The sequence below is a fragment of the Zingiber officinale genome, chromosome 5B (genome assembly GCF_018446385.1).
Source record: "Zingiber officinale cultivar Zhangliang chromosome 5B, Zo_v1.1, whole genome shotgun sequence".
In the NCBI taxonomy this organism is placed as follows: domain Eukaryota; kingdom Viridiplantae; phylum Streptophyta; class Magnoliopsida; order Zingiberales; family Zingiberaceae; genus Zingiber; species Zingiber officinale.
The window spans coordinates 120927276-120941199 of NC_055995.1; the positions used below are offsets into that span (position 1 = coordinate 120927276).

A 13924-nucleotide genomic window follows, 5' to 3' on the forward strand; every position below is an offset into this window, starting at 1 on the left:
TAGAACCATCAGATTTAGTTTTGATCTTATAGATCCAAGGAGAACCAATGGCACGTTTCCCTGGTGGTAGAGGTACCAAATCTCAAGTATGAGTATGATGCAGAGCAGTTAATTCCTTGTCCATAGCATTATATCAAAGAGGATTACCAACAGCTCCTCTATAGTACAAAGACCCAGAAAGAAGATGAACAAAGGCAACAAAAGAAGCAAAGGAAGTATAATAACAAAAAAAGCAAAATCAGGTAGTTTAATAAACTTATGAGGACGTGTAACCGACGAATATGATTGCCTGTAATCTTTAGAGGCAATAGATCAGTCGCAGGAGGGGGAGGGGAGGGAGAGGTGGAGGAGATGTCTAGAGAATACCAGATTCAGTGAAGCCATCATTTGGGAGAGTAGCCATGGGGGAGGCTTTGTCGGTGTTGGTATTGAAAGGATCAATGCAAATAAGATATGCATGAGTCATGTCTTGTGGTAGAAGAGGTATGGAAAAGAAAAGAATATGCTCAAGAAATACAACATGACTAGAGATATACAATTTGTTACTGATTGATCAAATAATAATATCCCTTTTGACCAAGACCATAACCAAGGAAGACACACAAAGCAGACTTAAAGGACAACTTATCACGCTCTACGTGTGGTCGGAGAACAAAATAGGTACAACCAAAAACACGTAAAGAGGAATAATCAGGAGCATGACCATATAGTTTTTGAAAAGGAGACAAACCTGAATTATAAAAAGTTGGAATCCTATTAATTACATGAATAGTAGTAAGAATTGCTTCTCCCCAAGAAATGCTAGGAGCATCTGTAGACAATAAGAATGAATGAGTTGTCTTAACAAGATGTCTATGCTTTCTCTTTGCAAACTCATTCTGTTCAGGTGTTTCTCGACACGAGATTTGATGTATAGTACCGTCTAATACAAGTAAATGAGAAAAATTATTAGAAGTGTATTCACCCCCCCCCCCCCTCCCCCAATCACAATGAAAACACTTGATAATTGCTGAGTGTTGAGTTTTGACAAGAGCTTTAAAGTTATTGAAGATGATAAGATAAGCAGATCTGTGTTTCATAAGATAAACTCAAGTATAGCGAGTACAATCATCAATAAAAGAAACATAATATCTTGATCACACTTTTGTAGTAACAGGAGAAGGTCCCCACACATCAGAATGAATAAGATCAAAAGGATTAGGAGAAAAAGAAAGACTTTTATTGAAAGGTAATGCAGAAAATTTTACCAGTTTACAACCACTGTAATCTGAAATATCATGATTTTTTAAAGTTTCTAATACTCCAGACGATATTAAAAATTGTAAACGAGAGGCTGAAACATGACCTAGACAAATATGCCACAAATAAAAATCAGAAAAAGAATGACTCAATCGAAAAGATGACAAATCAACACTAGAAGTTGTAACATCTGGTACTTGAAGCTCATCTAAGACATAGAGTCCCCCTTGCCTATGACCTATCCCAATCACCTTCTGAGATCGCGGGTCCTACACATAACAATTGGACGAAGAAAAAGAAATTAAATATCCAGACTCAAACAATTGACTAACAGAAACAAGATTAAGTGTGAGATTAGGAATATAATAAACATCAAGAAGAGACAAGCAAGTTGTAACAACAGAACCAACACATAATAATGACATCGGAGTACCATCAGTCGTTATAACTGATAAAGATGAATTAGAATATAAGAAGATAAAAGATGACAAGTTAGGTGACATATGACGAGAGGCTCCAGAATCTAAGATCCATAAAGAGAAAGATATACTTGATATATCAGAGGATGACAAACCTATATGAGAAGAAGCAGACATGGCAAAGGGTTGTGAAACAAGGAATTATTGAAACTGCTCAAGCATATGTGGATCTAAAGTGGGGGCAACTACTGCATTACTAGACTAAGATAGTCCATTTGACAACTGTTGTAGTTGATTACCAGATTTCCATGAAGCATTCTAATATAGCAATGATGGTTTTTGATGTCGTTGCTGTTGATATTGCTATTATGGTGATCATTTTTGTTACTGCGGTAGTTTACCTTTGTTCAACAATAATGAATACTGAGACTTTCAATGTTCTTTTTCTTGCAATAAGCACACTCATCACTCGAAACTTATGAAATCGACCTACTTTGATTATGCAGCATAGATTGTTGTGGTGCTGCAAAAATAGATGGCGTAGATGGTGCAACGATCCTCTTATCAACTTGAGACTTAAGACGAATCTCCTCGGCTAGTAATTCATATACTACTGAATCAACGGAAGGAAGAGGATTATGATGTAAAATTATTCCACGTAATCCTTCAAAGTCATCATGAAGAGCCATTAAGAATTGGACCAAACGTTGTTCTTCTCTACAAGTGACATAAGCTAGAAATGCTCTCAATTCTGAGAATTCTATGAGTGCTAATTGATTCCATAGTTCTGACATAGTAGAATAAAAATCTTGGATGCCCATATCTTGCTGTCGAAGTACGCGGATATCTGCTTCTAATTGATATTATTTGGCAAAATTAAACTACATGTATAATCTTACCAGATGATCTCAAACCTCTTTGGTTGTTTCGTATTTGGCCAACTGAACACCAATGGAGTATGAAACAGAATTATTGATCCATGTAATAATCTTCACATTATCGGTCTCCCAAACATCCAATGACTTTGTATAATCATCAGCATTGATGTCCGTAGGTTGAACTTGTACACCTGAAACATATCCCCACATAGATATTCCTCACAAAAATTTTTCATAATATATCCCCAATACGAATAATTTTTTCCATCTTGTCGAACACTGATCGCTTGAGGTAAATCTTCTGTGAGACCACTCATGATGATAGAATGAATTATATTCACGAATAATCGAACAACAAACAAAACTAAGTTTTGTGAAAACAAAAGAAACTTGATCAAAATTGTATGGTCCCGCGAAAACTATGGATTGAATTAACAGTTTTTCGATCAAATTATCAAAAAAACATAAAGATGAAGGCTCTGATACCGTGTAAAAATTAACGCCAAAGAAAAAGTAACCGTCTTGATTTTGATAAATCTCAAAAGTGATTAAGAAATAAAAAGTACAAGACCTTATATAGTTAATTACAAGAAAAACCTTAATCCTAAATTAAAAAGGTAAAAGACTAAATTATCCTCAAGGCTATAAACAAATAATTCTAATAAATTATATAATCTAACAATTTATACTTCATCTAATTCGTATGATTATAAGATATATTAGAAAATCTAATTTACACATAAATCTTACTAGTTCAATCATATAAGATATTATTATACTGATTTGAATAATGATCCTGTCAATAACTGCTGGGCAACTTGTGAGTTGCTTGTTAAATTGATGGGATGAACACCTCGGAACAAACACCTGTAGGGTCATAGAAAAAAAAAGGAAAAAAAGTAGGCAGGCCAGGGGTGCCTTGGCGCAACCATTCCAATGCTCAAGTTATTGGCTTGGAGATGGAAGATGAACCGTATGGAATGGAATGTGTGTGCTTGAGAAGCATACCTGTGCCCGCTCCTGCGGGTTTCTTTTATAATACCTTGAGATATCTATCTTTCTTCATTAATTAAGTATCATGTGTCCTTGCAATGAAACATCTAATCGTCATATATTTTCTGTATTAACTTGTCCCATAGCCCATATTTCGTATACATAATGATATCACCCCATATGCCTCTGACACTCCAAATGCAGCATTTATGAGGATGTTAGCTCAAGAAATTGGAAGTCTGTTGGACTTTCCGGGCCTGGCCCGCGGAAAGGAGTGGGGTAATGGGGGTTCCATGAGGATAGAGCAAGAGGTAGAGGAGTGGATCCCTGGTCAGGGTGAGCTAATCTGATTTATAAGCTTGTTAATTTATAAGCCCCTGGGGGTAGGTGGAATTTGACCGACCGATCTCTCTAAGCTGGAAGAGCAAAGTACAAGTGCTGAAGAGAGTGTACCCTGTGTGGGGTTCGGGAAGTTTGATCGACCAACACATTTAAAAATGGGCTCATTAGCCAACCATCTTAGTTGACCCTAAGGACTTTGACCTCCACCTATATACGAATGTTGATCCTTCCTGTTTACGTGGAAGCTTTATGTATTCCTTGAATCAAATAATATTCAAAATTTATGTTATAATATTATTTTACATATATCATCGTATCAAAACATATACGGGTACAAGATGACTAAATTATGTTCAAAATTATTGATGATAAATAAGTATTTCATTATATATTATTAAATCATCGATGTTATTATTAATTCATATCCATAGTCTTTTTATTATTATTTTGAAATATTAAAAATTTTTCCTGTAATTTTACTCCTAATGATTATAGCAAATACTATCCGCAAACATCTTAATGGTCTATACTTCACTCCTAATGTGCTTTTAGTTATGCACAGCGACATGTAAATCAAGATATTAAATATTATTGATAATGTATAATATCTCATATACTAATTTTCTTGATATTAGTATAGAAGAAATATATTTGGCAGCAGAGATACAAAGCCGAGTTTAAACCAATATGAAACCTGTATTGTCAAAAATTATATAAGTAATTATTAAACAAGTGGGAAAAAAAAAGACAAAGTAATAATTGAGGTTTGGGATGTTTGACAGAAAATTTGGATAGTAGAAATTAAAATGGTAATAAAATTCAGAGAATAATAAGGTCCTTGCCCAGGTATCAGAGTCATAAAGCAGACGACTAGATCACGCTATATTGTAGATCATATAACACAGTTAGTGAATTTATAATAAATATATATGTATAAATATTTTTAAATTATTAATAAATTTATTTTAATTTAAATTTGATCTTAAATATTAAATATTAATATACTATTTTAATCCTCCCAATCATATTCTGCCTGACTTTTGTACTTTATAATTTTTAATATACTTTTGCTTGTCTGAGTCCGTGTATTGACATAGGGTACATACCTTCTTTTTCATTTATTTAAAATAAAATATACATATACTGGCCAACTTTTTTTATTTATTTTATGAGCAAAGTTTGATGTGCCATTTAAATTTGCAACATCTGAACAAGGCTTTGTATCAAGTGGCAGCGTATCTTCATATATTCCAACTCATGCCCAAGTTTACTGAATACTTATAGTTCTGTTCACGGACAAAGGTTTCTTCCTAACAAAGCATGGTCTGACATTTTTCAAGCGAAGATGTTTAAAGAATCTTGGCTTTCTAAACTTTTTGTCTCCTTCCCTCGATCATCATCAGCTACATGTTCATGCATTGCTCTTCGCATCACATGCAACTCCAACAACACCTCTAAAGAACCGGAAGAATGTCAAAGAAAGTTATGAGTCAATCAAGTAACATTTAGGGTTTTGTATCCTACGAATTGAACATCAAACGCAGTTGTTGGATTCATCACAACAGATTGAACTGTGTATGCTTCTTCTTTTTTTTTTCTTTTTCAATTTGTCTTGTTTTCCTCTTCCTTTGCTCATTTGGGATCAAACGCACACATGTCCGTGCCGTGATTCAGTTCCCGTCGAGACATCGGGCCGGCGCTGGCGGTCCTCACCGTGCGGCCTACTCCGAGGAAGTCTCTAGTCAGATGATCGGGGCCTGCGAGGCCGCCGGCGGCGAGGTTGAACTCGGCGTCGTCGGGAGCGTCCAGTCCGCCGCCGAAGCTGCTTAATTCCACCACTGCAGCCTCATGCCGTGGCCCGCTTTCCACGAACGGCGCGCTGCAGCCGAATAGGCCGGCGCCGGCGCTTCCATTTGCCAGCGCGTTCATTATGTTTTGGAGGCTGGTTGCGTTGTCCATGTCGGTGTGAAAGGCGTCGCCGGTGTTGAAGCTGCCACCGAAGTGTGGCGGCGGCCTGGGGTTGCCAGCGACGCCGAATCCTGCCAGTGGCAAGGATCCACCTGCGGCGGCGCCGCCGCTGGTCTCGATGGAGCCCATTTGAGCTGCTTTCTGGAGCAGTGAAGTGGCGGACATCCGCGGGTGAGCCGACGTCGACGAGTCGGCGTTGTAGAGAGAAGAAGAAGCCATCGCTCCACCGGCGTGGTCCGCAACCAGACTGCTAGAGAACATCATGGCCGGATCGGCACTGCAGCCCTCGACGGCGCCGCTATTGGAGAAGAAGCTGAGGTCGAACAAGTTACCGGAAGAAGAATTGCCGTGGAGATCCGGGAGTTGCATCAGGCCATGGAAAGGTTTTCTCTGTAGCAAGGAATGCTCCTCCATGTCGAAGTCCTGGACGACGTTGGAACCATTACCGAGGTAGAAGTTCGCAGGCGCCGGCGCCCGAAACTGGGCCGGAGGATTGACAAGCTGTCTAAATTGTGCACCGGCCGCCGCCGCCGATGACGACGCATCGTTGTTCTGCTCTTGAAGCGACGAGAGCAATTGCGAGTTCACCTGACATAGATTCATAGCCATCATGTTGCTTCCGTAGAGGTGACCGCCGATGCCGGCCGCGTTCGGCAATCTCGTGCTCTCCTGCGCGAGCACGTCGCAGAAAGCCCGATGCGTGATGAAGCTATCACGCCTGTCATCAGCATCAAGTAAGTAAGAAACAGAGATATATATATAGTTGATGAACAAAGAATTAACACCAATTGATCGAGAAGAATCGATCAAAAAAAAGAGATTAAGGAGCAAATTTGCCGTCGAATTACTCGAGGAGCTAGGAATGAGCAATAAATGCCAAGGGGAGAACCTTTGCAAGAGCAAGCCACCTGTGCACTCGCAATCAATGAGTCGACATCATGCCTGACCCAAGCACACACAGAATTTTTTGCCAAAACCATGAAAGCCACCTTCTAGGTTTCTAAATGCTGTTCCTCCATACCCAATCTGTTGAACAAGCGGTATGGCTTTGATACAAAGCTCCATTAATGTAAACTCCCACACTCTGAAAATGGTTGCAAGTTTTAACCCTAGCTAGGTTTTCATCCAAAGGCTGAGCTGCCAGAGGTAGCTAGCTAGCTGCATGGAAAGCTCCTGCAAACGCATCCATCCGGCCACTAGAGAACAAACCTGCAGAAAGATGCTCACTTGGCTCCACGTGAATAGGGCGGGCGTTGGTTCCGATGAACGTAAAAAGATGATGAGCTTTCTTCCTCCTCAGTCCTGACATGCATGACTCGCTGGTTCACGTGGAAACAGAGTCGTCTCTTTTCCTTCCCTCCCTCCCTCCCCCCTGTCTCTCTCTCTCTCTCTCATTCACTCTAGCGAATCCAACCAGGTAACAACCCTAGAAAGCCAGCACAAGAACCCTAATGGTATCTAATCATCGCCCCAACCCCAAGGCCACTGCATATGTGCCCCCCAAATTAAGAAATCTTCTCATGAAATGATTAAGCCATGATTACTTCTTGACAATTAAGGAAAAGAAAAGGGTTTGCGAACCTGGAGAAGAGGGTGCCGCAGTCGCAGCGGTACTCGCGGGTGCCGCAGGTCTTGGCGTGGGCCTTGAGGTCGGAGGGGACGGCGTAGCGCTTGGCGCACTTGTCGCACTTCCACTTCTTCTCGCCGTGCTTGCGGCAGAAGTGCTTCTTGATGCCGGTGAGGTCGCCGAGGGCGCGGGAGGGGTCGTGGTGGACGCAGGAGGGCTCGGGGCAGAGGTACACCCGGCGCCGCGGCGGCTCCTTGGAGCTCTTCAGCCGGAGCTTCCACGGCAGGTTGTGGCCGCGCCGGTGGAGCTGCAGGTTCTGCTCCCGCTGGAACCCCTTGTTGCACACCTCGCAAACGAAGCGGTTGGTCGCCAGCAGCGTGGTCGGAGACAGGGCGATCACCTCCGCGTCAGGATCTGCTGCACGGTACAAGCCCCACACACGCATGTGCATTCGGAATCAATGCCATGATTGAAATAATTAGGGTTATCAGTTTAAAAAATAATATGCAATATTATAATTAATTGTGCATGTATGCACTCGGATTGAGAATCAATGTCTGTTGTTCTTGGAGGTCCAAGGAAGAGAATTCTTGTTCTTCAAATCAAATATACGATCAGAGATATAAGCATATTCCGTTTAAAAAAGAGAAACTAACAAAATCAAATTGGAAAATCTCTTGGAAATAAATGCAAATTAGAATTTGCTCAAAAGAGGAATAGATCTGGGGAAAAAAAAAGAGATGAAAATTCTATGAAAATCAAATTGACAGAAAAGGAGCTAGGCATAGTGATTTCAGATACTTGCTTGGATCCCGGGGCTGGTTCCTTCTCTTCTTCACTGCAGGAACGGCGGTGGCCGACGTTGGAGAAGAAGATCGCGGCGGCTGATGAAACTGAAGTGGTGTTGTTGGTGTCTTCATTTGATTTTGGAGCTCCTCCTCTTGATCTCTGATTCCCAGGAAGGGTGACGACGAGGAAGCTGATGCCATTTTCTAAAAACAAGGGGACTTTTTTTTTCTCTACCTAATTGACGGCGCTAGCTAGCTAGCTAGCTTTCTTCTTCCTCAGTCTCTCGACGAGTTCAAATAGAATTCCCTTCCTTTGACTCTTTCTATATGACAAAAGAGAAGAGAAGAAACCCCCAAAATTTCCATGAAAACTAATCAAACAGTTTCAAGGGAGAGAGAGAGAGAGGAAGTATACATAAACAAACAAACAAACAAATCAAGGAACTCTTCCTTTATCAGTGATCCTTCCGTCCCTCCATTTCTTTGATGAAACAAGCTCTCATCTCCCTCTTCTACTCCCTGCCGGCCCTTCTCTTCTTCCTCTTCTCATCAATTGAGAGTTTGGAGACGACAACAACAAAAAGAGAGAGAGAGAAGAAAAGGCCCAACACACTAAATAAATACTTAAATAAATAGGAGAGAGAAAGGGAGAGATTACGGAGGAAAGGTGGTGTGGAGCAGGCAAAGGGTGTCGTTATGTGGAGAAGGATGGTCCACAAGACTGGAGGTCTGCATTCGCCCATCTCCTCTTATTCCTCATCCTCTTCTGCTGCTGCTACGGCTGCTGTTCGGCTGTTCGTGTTTGAATGAAGGGAAAAATCGAACAGGGAAGAGATGGTGGATTTTCTGAAGACCACACTTCACCATCCTTTTTGTTCTTATCCCAGAGTTAAAGAAAAACAAAGAATGTGAAAACCACAAGTGAACGGAAAAAAAGGCTTTATCTGTAGATTCGCAAAGCGTTTGTGGTTTTCAGTCTTGCGATGTCAGAAGGAAAGCTGATGGGAGACTTTACGGCTTCACCATTGCCGCCGTCGAAACAGGATGAGACCAGCTGAACAGTCGATTGACTATCATCAGCTATTTTTTTGCAAAAAAAAAATGAGGAAGAATTTATGAATTTTGCACTTAATTATCATTCAAAATAGATAAGTGTACTATCATATAGTTTTTATATATAATAATTATTTACTTTGAAATGAAAGTTGCACCTTCAAATCTAATTATTGTAGTAAAATGTGAATAAATTAATGGACTTCAAATTACTAGTTTAGACGATACATTAATCTTTGTTTGAGTAATTAACGGATCATTACTGCTACTCATTGATCTCGGAGTTGCAAGTTGAATCTCCATGACAGAAAAATTATTTTTACAGCAACCCAAAAAAAAAAAAAAAAATAGAAATACTGCACACTTTGTCCACTAGCATATGGAAGCTTACTGTCCGTGTGAATTCTCATCAATTTCTGTTAGAAAATTGATTTCTATAATTAATTAATTAACTGACTAATAATAAGAATATAATTAATTTTCTCAGGTGAGTGAGAAGTCACAGACTGAACAGGGCTAATTAGATTCATACTAGCAAAATCCAAGAACAATTTCTAGGGTTTGGATAATTCTTGCAAGCTCCACAGTCGATGCAGGAACCTGACAGCAGATGAAACAAAGCGACCTCTCCTTTAGAACCCCCAGCCTCAATAATTTAATGGCTGATACCGCCAGATTTCATTAGGATTTAATGGCTTCGAGACAATATTATTTAGTTTGGCAAATCTGCTGTCAGTTCTTTAATGCACCACTCTCGTACGCACCAGATTTCTGTTCCTCGTAATTCTTTATTGCGATGTGTTTAATGAAGTTGCAAAACCGAATATATAGAACATGTCACATTTCCACCAACTCCAACACCTGTTTTGCTAAACTGAAGACTGATTTCATCTAGCTAGTTTGCAAGTCATTTAGGCATTAGTAATAGTTATTCTTTTCACCTTGAAACTTAGATCATCAGTTGGCCGAGATTTATGATAAGCCTGTAGGACTTTAGCCAGGAACTGAGGCACATCCAGTTCCAACCATGGGCAGGAGCGCATCTCTATCTGGTTCAAGTATTCAGTGTTCTTTCCTATGAGTTGTTTGCTTTCTCTCAGTTTCTGAAACTGCAGCAAAGGCATCGTGCATAATTTTGCCGTGGACCTTTGGTTTCATTTTTGTCAGCAGTTGCTGTCTCTGCGTCCACATAATGGTCCCAAACCATGAACCCAAAAAGGGAGAATGGAGTCCTGTGCAAAGCCAAGAGCTGACACCAAACTGAAAAGTTGGCAGGCACAAGTAAATAAAAGTTTTATTTTTTTAGTGTTAGCTGTTATTTTCACACAACAATAAAGTTGTTGTCGTGTAAACTGTGTTACAGTTGACATCAAATGTTGCACGGCACCATCCAAAGTACTATAGTCTAAAGCAAATTGCCACACAATGCATTCAGTGGATATCACTACATAAAGACAGGTGCAGTGTAGAAATACCGGGCAAGCCAGCAAAATGTCAAATACACCATCAGTTTCAAAGGAAATAAAAGAATTTAAAGTTGGTGATTTAATTTGTTAGATTTTTTGGGCCGTGAAAATTATTTTTTCGTATCGTGGAAACCTCAAAATTCCCATGCCATCGGATCCGTGCGAAGTAAAACTTTCGAAAACATTACGAGTACGAGTTTTATGCTAGTTCTAAACTAGATTTATAAGGAGAAAACCTTTTACTCTTGATGCGTGCCTTTTATGAATCCCGCTCGTCCAAGAAAGTGACGGATCTCGAGATCGTCAAGCGTACGATCCTCTAGAAGTATCCACACGAACAAATGGATGGAAAAAAACTAAACAAAGGTGTGCTAGCACCCTTGATCAGTCACGGCAAGAGGAGGAGAGGGAGAGAAAAAGAGAGAGCAAGGAAGAAGATGATTTGAATTGACTTGAATGAAAAATGAAATCCATTCATTACAAAAGTGGCCGGTCACTCTTGGATTGTAACCTCCATTCACAATTAATGTAGTCATTAAAGGAGAGTTGTAACCTCCATGAGGTGGCACACACATGTGCTAGCCTTGATGATGTGGCACATCATCATTGGCCACTTAATGCCAAGTCACAAATGATGTGGCATAAAGTCAAGTCAAACTTGACTCTTCCTCTTCCTCTCAAGTCAAGTCAAACTTGACTTAATCTCTCTCATTATTGATCTAATCCAACCATTTAATTTAAGTCAATTTAATATAATGAATCTAATTCATTTAATTAAATTGATTCAATGAGTCATAATCTAAATTAGACTCATTAAACACATGAATCAACTTGAGTCCAACTCAATTAGCCCAATTAGGATTACTCTTAATCCAATTTGATTCATCAAATGAATCTAATCCTCTTGGTTCATCATATGAACCAAATCTCCATCTAATTGTCCTTAGTGTGTGACCCTATAGGTTCTTGTAACGTTGGCAATGCCCTAAACCCATTTAGGAGCATAAGTAATGAGCGGTATCTAGCAACACATCATTACTACCCAAGTTTCAAGAATGTTGAGATCCAACATCACCTTGTGACTACTAATTGTGACTCCTCACAATATATGACAAGTGTCCTTCTATCCTAGACATCTAGATTGATCAATGTGAGGCATAGACCGTGTCATCCTCTAATCAATCTAAATCTTAAACTCCAAGTAGACTCACTAAATCAAATGAGCTCAATATCTCATATTGACTCATTTGGGCATGACCATGCACTTCGTGGTCTCACTCTATCAAGAATATCGATGTCACTCCCGTCATATAGGAGGGATAGATCCCATCTACATCACTCACATCCCTCCGCATAATTTGTTACATACCCAGTAATCGCCTTTATAGTCCACCCAGTTACGGGTGACGTTTGACGAAACCAAAGTACATAACTCCTTATGTAGGGAACTATGGTGACTTCAGGTCTAAGGACTAGTAGTCATACTAATAGCCACATGATAAAGTATATGACACTCATATAACGATCCATGATACTTTCTCATGGTGGGTCATTCAATATACATTCTCCAATGCATACCCGTGTGTCAACTTGATATCTCTATATCCATGACTTATGAGATCAAGTCATCGAGTTGACCTACATGCTAGTTGTTGGAGTGTATACTAAAAGCTTAGTTTTTGTATAAATATTTATAAGAATCACATTGGTCAAGTGTCTATATTTATATATACCAAATGTAGATGTTCAATTAATTTATATTATAGATAACATAGTGTGTGGTGTCACACATAGAAGATCGTGTTATCGGTTCTTTATAAATTAAAAACAGTAGCTCATGACCAAGATGGAAAGGAACAAACCATTGGAAGGTCATAGTGTAATTAGGTATTAGTTTATCTTAACTATATAATTACACTAGTACAGTTAGAGTGTATTGAGCAGGACCATTTAGAGGTTGTTTCTTTTATACTGACTTTATAAAGGAACAAAGGCCTCAGTTATTATGGAAGTGTGTGCTCTTAATCCTAATATAATAACAAACACATATATTTGATATTTATTTCTTTAATTTATCAATGGGTGAGATTTAGTTCGATAAATCAATAAGCCCGATAAGTTGGGAAATGATATCACTTATAGTGTGTGTTGTTGATTATAGAAGGAAACAGTGTCATAGTGATCTAGGTTGATAATGTCCCCAAGAGGAGCTCATAAGGATTGTCATGTTAAACCCTGCAGGTGGACTTAGTCCGACATGATGATAAGGTTGAGTGGTACTACTCTTGGACTAAGATATTAATTAAATGAGTTGTCAGTAACTCGCTTAATTAGTGGACATTCGACATCTTAAACACAGGGAGACTAACACACTCATAATAAGAAGGAGCCCAAAACGTAATTTGGGATTGATGCGGTAGTTCAATAATAATTCTTTAGTGGTATGAATTATTATTGATGAAATTAAGTTGGGTATTCTGGGTGAACACGGGAAGCTTAATTTCATCGGGAGACCAAAACTAATTCCTCCTCTCGGTCCCTATTGTAACATCTATATAAAATTCTTATATCAACTCAAGCCTATCTTCAAGTTCATGTTATTGGCGTATCCAAGGATGCCTCATGTTATTGTGATCAACGTAAACAGCAATTGCTTGCTGTGAAATGCCGATTGTTTAAACAAGAATAGCAACTCACGGTTTTGTTTGCCAACCAAGTCAATGTGAGAAGCTATGTTTAAGCAACTTACGTTTTTTGCCAACAAGTCAACGTGAGAAGTTTTTCACGTTTTTAATTGCTTGCCAATTAAAGTCAACGTGAGAATATTGTCAATTTTCAAGTTGATCACATGAAATTAAGAGGAGAGGAATTTTAATTAAAATAGAGAGATATTTTAAAAGGAAGTTTTAGTTTTTGGTCATAACTTTCCTTTTTAGAAATCATCCACATGTTTAAAAGAAAGTTTTTAAAATTTCCTTTTTACAAACCACCATGAAAGAATAAATTGTTAAAGAAATTTTTATTTTAAAATTTCCGGAAACAAATTAGGAAGTTTTAATTTTTGATTAAAACTTTCCTTGTTGAGGATTATGTAGGTGGCCGACCATGTAATTTAAGAAAAGGTTTTTAATTTTAATTAATTAAAATTTTCTTTTTATGGCAAAGGAATTAAGGAAGTTTTTATTAAAATTTCCTTATTTGCCAATACCAA

The 13924-nt window shown here is 38.9% G+C and overlaps 1 protein-coding gene across 3 annotated transcripts; it reads right to left on the reverse strand.

Annotated features, from left to right (window-relative positions):
• Nucleotides 1-5342: 5342 nt before the first annotated feature.
• On the reverse strand, nucleotides 5343-8804 carry LOC121985659 (zinc finger protein GAI-ASSOCIATED FACTOR 1-like). Of its 3 annotated transcripts, XM_042539246.1 has the most exons (4): nucleotides 8610-8804; nucleotides 8212-8517; nucleotides 7421-7823; nucleotides 5343-6557 (listed from the first exon to the last, which is right to left on the reverse strand). In XM_042539246.1, the coding sequence occupies exons 2-4, from the start codon at nucleotides 8393-8395 to the stop codon at nucleotides 5504-5506; spliced, it is 1641 nt and encodes a 546-aa protein (XP_042395180.1). In that variant the 5' UTR covers nucleotides 8396-8517; nucleotides 8610-8804; the 3' UTR covers nucleotides 5343-5503. The 3 variants fall into 3 exon arrangements, with proteins under 3 accessions (XP_042395180.1, XP_042395181.1, XP_042395178.1); XM_042539247.1 differs by having other exon boundaries at nucleotides 7421-7820; nucleotides 8212-8804; XM_042539244.1 differs by having other exon boundaries at nucleotides 8212-8804.
• Between the last annotated feature and the right edge of the window lie 5120 nt (nucleotides 8805-13924).

Bases quoted from the DNA above. Each gene is read 5' to 3' on its own strand.
- LOC121985659 (XM_042539246.1), bottom strand. From the start codon at position 8,395: ATGGCATCAGCTTCCTCGTCGTCACCCTTCCTGGGAATCAGAGATCAA. The intron at 7,824-8,211 runs GCAAGTATCTGA...TGTACCGTGCAG, and splicing joins GAACCAGCCCCGGGATCCAA to CAGATCCTGACGCGGAGGTG. The intron at 6,558-7,420 runs GTTCGCAAACCC...TGCTGATGACAG, and splicing joins TGCGGCACCCTCTTCTCCAG to GCGTGATAGCTTCATCACGC.